This window comes from Octodon degus, unplaced genomic scaffold (assembly GCF_000260255.1).
Source record: "Octodon degus isolate 3935 unplaced genomic scaffold, OctDeg1.0 scaffold00163, whole genome shotgun sequence".
NCBI classification, from domain to species: Eukaryota; Metazoa; Chordata; class Mammalia; order Rodentia; family Octodontidae; genus Octodon; species Octodon degus.
This window is the reverse complement of record NW_004524739.1, coordinates 91,162-98,758: the sequence shown is the minus strand read 5'-3', so window position 1 is coordinate 98,758 and position 7,597 is coordinate 91,162. Positions and strand designations below refer to the sequence as shown.

General features: G+C 45.4%; 1 protein-coding gene across 1 annotated transcript; it reads right to left on the bottom strand.

The window, feature by feature from the left end:
• Positions 1-1,797: 1,797 nt before the first annotated feature.
• LOC101583064 (paraspeckle component 1-like) lies at positions 1,798-3,336 on the bottom strand. The gene is given in 3 exon segments (XM_012517312.1): positions 1,798-1,908; positions 1,910-1,987; positions 1,990-3,336. Coding segments are annotated over 3 exon segments (1,536 nt in total).
• Between the last annotated feature and the right edge of the window lie 4,261 nt (positions 3,337-7,597).

The following is a 7,597-nucleotide window of genomic DNA, read 5'->3' as shown; positions in this document are numbered from 1 at the left end:
ACACACACACACACACACACACACATAAATAAAAATAAATTAATTTTAAAAAATACCTGTGATATATATTTTTTTAATATTTATTTATTTGTGTGTGTGTGTGTGTGGCCAGCTCAGCCCACCAGGGGGTGGGGCTGGCTGGCATGTGGTGCTGGGGGATTGAACCGTGGTCCCTGTGCATTGCTTGTTCTAAGTAGGTGCTTTGGACCACTGAGCCATCTCACCAGCCCGACCTGTGATATATTTATTGGGTAGTTTGGCCTGTAGCGTGAACAGAACAATTAGTTATTAAAAGAAAAAAACCATTAAACACAAGGCACTGTTAGCTCTGAAAAGCTCCAGAATGGCAGGCACTGAAGATCAGGGCTGGCTCTGGCCTCCAACACACAGAAAATTTTTCTGGTTCTGAGAGATCAGTCTCTCACTTTGTCAACTAACACCTGTGACATTATTTGGCATCCTCAGGTGGCATCAAGGGTACTAGCTGAGCTATACTTTTACTGATTTATGATTTCTATTTAATACAGCAAAAGAACCCTGAACTGATCGTCAGCAAAAATTTATTTGCTCAGCACTTACTTTCTCCCTGAGATACAGAGAAGCGTGACAAGATTTGTGCTCTTGGGTACAAAAGCACCCAGAATAAGCCATAGCCTTGGAGCTGGTCTTCAAGTCCACAAGCAATGACCCCTACCAATTTTTCAGGTGGTCCATGTAATAAACAAATAAATAATTTTTTTTAGAATATCTGACATTTTGGGGGCTGGTGAGATGGCTCAGTGGTCTAAAGCACCTACTTAGAACAAGCTCAGCAAAGCACAGGGACCACGGTTCAATCCCCCAGCACCACATGCCAGTCAGCCCCGCCCCCTGGTGGGCTGAGCTGGCCACACACACACACACACACACACACACAAATAAATAAAAATTAAAAAAAAAAGAACATCTGACATTTTTAATCCTTTATTCACAGGTTACTAGATCATTTTTGATTAAACAAACATTGATGAAAAAGGGCAAGTTTGCCTGACTCTGTGGAAAACTGACCTGTGCCACCACCTGGCATTCACTTGTGGCAGTTACTTTCTACAGTTTTCTTTTCTTTCTTTTTTTTTTTAAGATTCAAAAGATTTATTTGGAAAAAGCAACACAGGACAAAGATACCCTTATTGATCTTTTTCAGAATAGCTGAATATTCAGAATCTTTATGAAATATAGGCAGCAACTCCAATTTCACAAAACATCAATAGGTTATACAAATTAAAACTCCCATGCACTCCTTCCCCCAAATGTAGTAATCCATATTGACATCACCTTTCACTAAGTTTCTATCTTCAGGGTTACTTGCACAAAAAAATCAAAAATCATTTTTTGATTTTTTAAATGGCTGGGATTAAAGCAACCAAAGAATTATTGTTACAGCAAAGTTTAGCTAAACCATAAGAGAATACCAATAGTAACATCTTAAATTATTCAAAATGATTTCTTTGAGATAAACTACATAAATTTCACAGTACTATGGCATAGCTGTAGTTAGCTAAAGTCACAAACACATTTTAACAATCACAATGATGCATGTCATCATTACCATTCTAATCTACAGAGCTTATGAATAAAGAAAAATACAAAAACCTCAAGTTTTACAAAAGAAAAAGTTTTCAGTCTACACACATTAACAACAAAACCATCTCTTAAAAAAAATAAATTTTAAAAAAAGAACATTTCTTCCAGGTAACAGATAAAAGTGTAAAGGCATATCACTGAATTTTGTCTCTAAATAGCCAGGAACAAATGAGTTTAGTATCTACAACGCTTATTAGGACCTTCAAAATTGCCCCCTTGACTGCCTCTACCAAAGCCACCAGGAGCACCACTCACAGGACCCACACCAGTGATGGGTGCTTGAGGGGGTCTCAGAACCTGCTCTACTCCCCATAGGAGATCCCATCTGGGAAGGTGGTCCTTGAGAAAATCTATCATTGTGCACACTGCTCCATAATCTGGCATCATTGGAGTTCCCATATTTGCAGCTCCTTCTGGTCCCATGGCAGGACCAGGACCCATTGGTGGGCCAGGCATAGTTCCTCTGTTGTTCATATTCATAGCCATCATTGGAGGAGGACCTTGGTTACCAGCAGGTGCTGGGCTAAACGCATCTCCCATGTTTATTGCTCCACGGGGACCCATAGCACCCATTCTCGTTTCCTGTTCTCTATTTTCCATATAGTTTGGTTTAAAGCCTTCCTGTTGTCGCCTCAGTTCCTCCTGTTCTCTGTGTCTGATCATTTCTTCTTCACGACGACGTTGTTCCCGTTTTTGCAGCTCTTGGTTTCTGAGTTCTTCTAAGCGTCTGAGCTCTTCCTGACGTCTCGTTAGATCTTGTCTCATTAGCATTAACTGGTGTTCGAGCCTAGCTGCTTCCATTTCTGCCTCCAGTTTCTCTTTGGCTTCTCTGATGTTTCTATCAACCTGCTCACGTTGCTGCTTTTCCATTTCATCAAGAGACTTCCATCGAGATGCATACTCAAATTCAAATGTCCCAGGTTGAGCAAAACGTGGTGGCTGTTCTCTTTCCTTATGATATTGCTGAGTTTTCTGCATTAGCTTCTCTGGCAAGCCATCTTCATCATCAAACTGCTCCATAGGCTCCACAACCACTGGACGGGGAGTCGTTGTTAGCAAGAACGCCCCATCACCACATCTCTCCAGAGCCTTTTGTGCCGGAGGTTTCGCTGTAAATTCTACAAAACCTTTTCCCGTTGCTCTACCACGATCATCCACAACCACAACAGCTTTCTCTACGGGGCCAAACTGGGAAAATGCTTGCTCTAGAAGCTCATTGGAAACAACTGGAGAAAGGTTCTTGACAGTCAGAGCTGCTCCATGTGTAGCAAAGCGAATTCGCAGAGGTCTGCTCTTCAAAATGGTACCATCCAGTTCTGCTTTTGCAATTTCAGCCAGGGTTCTGGATTCCAGGCGGATGAAGCCGAAGCCGCAGTCCCGGTTGATGAAAACCTCGCTAGGCTCCCCATAGCGCTCGAAGAGCCGCTTGAAGTCCTCCTCAGTGATGTCGGTGGGCAGGTTCCCCACGAACAGGCAGCAGCGCTGCGTGTACATCTTCCCGCCCGGCTTGAGGAAGCTCTTGATGTCGATGGTGAACCCCATCTCCTCCTCCGGGCGGTCCTCCGGGGCAGCGGGGGCCGGCGGTGCCTGCTCTCCCGCCAGCGCCAGGGCCAAGGCCGCAGGCTCGCTGTAGCCCGCTGCGGACTCAAGCGTGCGAAGGCGGGCCGGGTTCTTTTCAATGAGCACTTGCTTGAGGTTTCGTCTCAACATCATCTCCGTGAACTAGCCTTGGTATCAGGCACAGGCCTAGACTTATATGGCAGGGTCTCTCCGTGTACCTATGGAAACGAAGGACGGACAGCCAGCACAGTCGGCCAGGTGGCCTAAAAGCAGCCGTGCTTCTCAGACACACAGGGATGGCAGCTCTACAGTTTTCTTAATCAAAACTGTCTAGTAACCTGTAAGGAAAAGATTAAAAATTTCAGATATTCTAAAAATTATTTATTTATTATAAAAATTATTTATTTATTACAGGGTCTCGCTACGCAGTTAGGACTCGTAATGATCCTCCTGTCTCAGGCTCCCCAGCACTGGGATTACAGGCATGTGCTACCACGTCCAGTTTTGGTGGCTGCATGGCATGTCCAGGTTCTGGGGCCTCTGGGGCCGGCTTGGCATGCCGTACTAGGGATAGAACCCAGGTCCTTGTGCTTGCTTTGAGCTGTCTCCCACATGTAACTCAGTAACCCAGGATCCTTGAAGCCACCCATACCCTATGGAATTTACATAAGCAACTTATAATGACTTGCTATGAAGAAGCATCCTTCTCCCTCTAAAGCTCACAGTTTCCACCTAAGAGCTGCCTATCTACGTCTGGTGCATGGGCATAACAATATCTTGGCAGTGCTGATTTTTGCCTCAGAGGTAGAAGTGAGAACTCAGAAGCCTCCCAGAGCCCAGCCAAAGGGGGCTGAGGGAAAGACCTCAGAGGAGAGTCCACCCCACAGGGAGCGTGCCTGGCTAACATTCACCACCCATGGGTACACACATTGGAAGCTGAGCACTTGGAGTCAGTATTGTTGGAGCCAGAGAGGATCCGCACAAGCTGCCCCTCCAGAATACAAGCTTGGCTTCTGGTGGTCTAGAAAAGACAGAAGCTGGGTGTAGAGACATGCGCCTATAATCCTAGCATTTGGGAGACTATAGCAGGAGGATCACTGAGAGTTTGAGGCTACCCTGGGGTACATGGTGAGTTCAAAACTAGTCTGAAGTAATCCCAGAACTCAGGAGGCTGAGGCAGGAGGATCACTGTGAATTCAAGGCCAGCCTGAACTACAAAGTGTGACTATGTTTCAAAAAGTCAGAAAAAGAAAGGAAAAGAATAAATACCATGATATGGTCATGTCTGCCACCAACTTCAGGATGACACTGTTGACCCTGGCCAGAGGCTCTACTCCGAGGCACACTGGGGCAGAACCTCTTGGGGTGGCCCTTGATCTTGCTCAGGCCCCTCCCTCTGTTGGGATAGAAAAACAACGGCAACAGCAGAGGGAGTAACTAGGAACACCTGAAACTCCTCAAGAACATCCTGTTTTTGTATCCCTGCTCCCAGATGCATAGCAGGTTCTCACGATTTTAGGCACACACTGTGTGTTAGTTGATACATTATGTCAATTTGGCTGACTCAGAACCGGCAGTTCTCAGCGTGGGGGCCTAGCCCTGCAGGTGGGCAGGGCTCAGGAATTGAGGAGAGCTTCCTGCCACGTTGCCCCGCTTCCTTGGAGAAGTCCCAGTCTTCTAAGGAGCTTAATCTTCGCAGCTATGCTGATCTTCGCAGTGGAGGGCCTGTCTTTGCAGTCAGCATAGAAGGAGAGAGGCTTGATGGACAGTCCATATGTCTGCAGCCAATGCCCGAGAGTCTTTCCCACCATCCCTTCTCACTGCCTCCCACCAGATTATCCAGAGATGCAGAGCTGACCCCAGGGAGGTAACAACTTCCCCTTTCCTTCTCATTCCCCGGAACCAAACAGGTCCCCCTCTTTTGTCAGACCTCCCAGATCACCTGAGAGTGTAGGTGATAGAGATGATACCGACTTCCTTACTGAAGACCCCCAAGAGTGACATCAAGGTGAGAATGAAGCTGAGAATGTTCCATCTGAACTATTCCATCCTGCTGCTGTGTTCCTTTTTGGTAGGAGTCCAGAAGTATTAGATTGAATGGGAAAGCACTTGGTGTCTCTGGGTTGGGGAGGTCACAAATTGAAAAGCCTCCTGAATTGAGTCTGATGCAGTTCATGTCTATCTGTGACAACAGAAGTTTTCTTATTCACCTTCATTTGCTGCTAAGTTGACAACTTCTCAATTCACTTACACCTCAAAAAAAAAAAAAGTTCCATCTGTCCTCAGAAGGCGGTTCAGCAGTCCTGGGGGTTCTGTCAGACCTAGCCCATGAGGACGTTCTAAGTTTGCCTTCCCCATACACTGGGATAGCAGGTCAATGTCCTGGTTATAGCTAGGCTAGTCAGCCATCATCCACTGTGGTTACCCTTTATCCTTCAAATGTTCCACAAAAGCCTTGTACACTCGTGGTCCCATACTGTGTCAGCAGCCAATGGCAACCTCAGAGACTTACAACAGATATCTTCATATACACATGGTTGCCCATCTTGGCAACTGGAACCGCAGAAAATTGGCTTGTAGACTGGGTATGGAGGTACATGCTTATGATCCCAGCTCTCGGGAGGCTGAGGCAGGAGGATCACTTGCAAGTTCAAGACTAGCCTGGTTGGGGCTGGGAAGATGGTTTAGTAGAATAAGTGCTTCCCTGGCAAGCCCAAGGGCCTGAGTTCAATCCCCGGTTTAAAAAAAAAAAAAAAAGAAGAAGAAGGAGAAGGAGAAGGAGAAGGAGAAGGAGAAGACGACGACGACGACGACGACTAGCCTGGTCTACATAGTGAGTTTAAGGCCACCCTGAACTACATGGTGAGATCCTGCCTAAAAAAAAAAAGAAGAAGAAAGGAAAGAAAGAGAAAAACAAAAAGGGAAGTAAGGTAAGTTAGGATTCAGTAAGTGACCAAAGCACAGAACAGAGTTTATGGTATACTACTGTCAGGAAAGAGAGGACTAAAAATATCTATTTGCTTATGTCTGTAAAAATAGCTACCAGGAGGATAAATAAGCAACTATAAATATAAGGTTACCTAGAGAAGGCAGGGGAAGGAGGAGGAGGTTGAAATGAAAGAATTCCATGTTACTTTTCAATATAGTTTTCTTTTTCAATATAGTTTTGAGCAGTGTGTATCTGTATTAAATATTCAAAAAGAAACCTGTATTTTATTTTATTTTTTGCTAAGACAGAATTTCATTATGTGGCTCAAGTTAGCCTTGAGCTCACTAAATAGCCCAGGCTGACCTTAAACTCACTATGATCTTCCTGCCTTAGGCTTCCAAGTGCTAGGATCATAGGGGTGTGCACCACTACATCTACGAAAACCATATTTTAATGAAAAAAAGTGTTCTGAAACTTTGGTGGCAGCTCAATAAACACAAGTCAAAAAAAAAAAAAAAAAAAGCTGGGGAGATGGCTCAGTAGAACAAGCGCTTCTCTGGCAAGCGCAAGGGCCTGAGTTCAATTCCTGGTTCTGCAAAAAATGAAATAAACACAAGTCATCCTGGTCTTTTATTCTCAGTCTATGTCTACACATACACAGAGAGGCACAAGTCTGTCTGCAGATCTGTCCCTGTTCAGTGTTAAGCTCCTGCTGTATGCTGTAGCCTGAACCATTTCTGGAGGATACAAAGTGCACAGACCATGTTGAGAGGGGGTGGAGAGACTTCATTTTATCTCAGTTTCTAAGTACACAGTGTCATGGTACAACACCCTGCCGGGCCTAGGAGGGGTGGGGAGAGACCTCCTGGGGAGAAAGCCTCCAGTGAGAGTCTTTGGTATGAGTAAAGTAAAGGGCAAAATATGAAAATTATAGGAGATTCGAAGTCCAGTGCTCATGCAGAAAATTTGACTGGAATAGATCCAGAAACAGTGGCGTATCCCTGTGGTCCCAGCCATCCTGGAAACTAAAGTAGAAGGCTCACTTAGGCCCTGGTGTTGAGGGCCAGCCTGGACAACACAGTGAAATCTCTTTTCCAAAAGTCCCCACCTTAGGGCTGGGGAGATGGCTTAGTGAAATAAGTGCTTCCCTGGCAAGCACAAGGGCCTGAGTTCAATCCCCAGTTCCACAAAAACCCCAAAAGTCCCCACCTTGTTCTAGAAGAAGCTGGACAGGCATATAGGTGCATGCAGTCGTGTGTGTTATGTGGCTGCTTTTGTGCTGCTTGCAGAGGTGAGTAGAGACTGTAGAGCCTAAAACGTTTATCATCCGGGGCCATTGTGCACTGAAAATGCTTGCTGACTATTGCTGCAGAACCCTATAAATCTCATTGCTCAAACCCAGACATCAAGCTTAGCCTGACTGCAGGGCTCAGGAAGGCCAGAACAGGAAATGGAAGTAGAACCAGGGGGAAGCGGGGCACACTT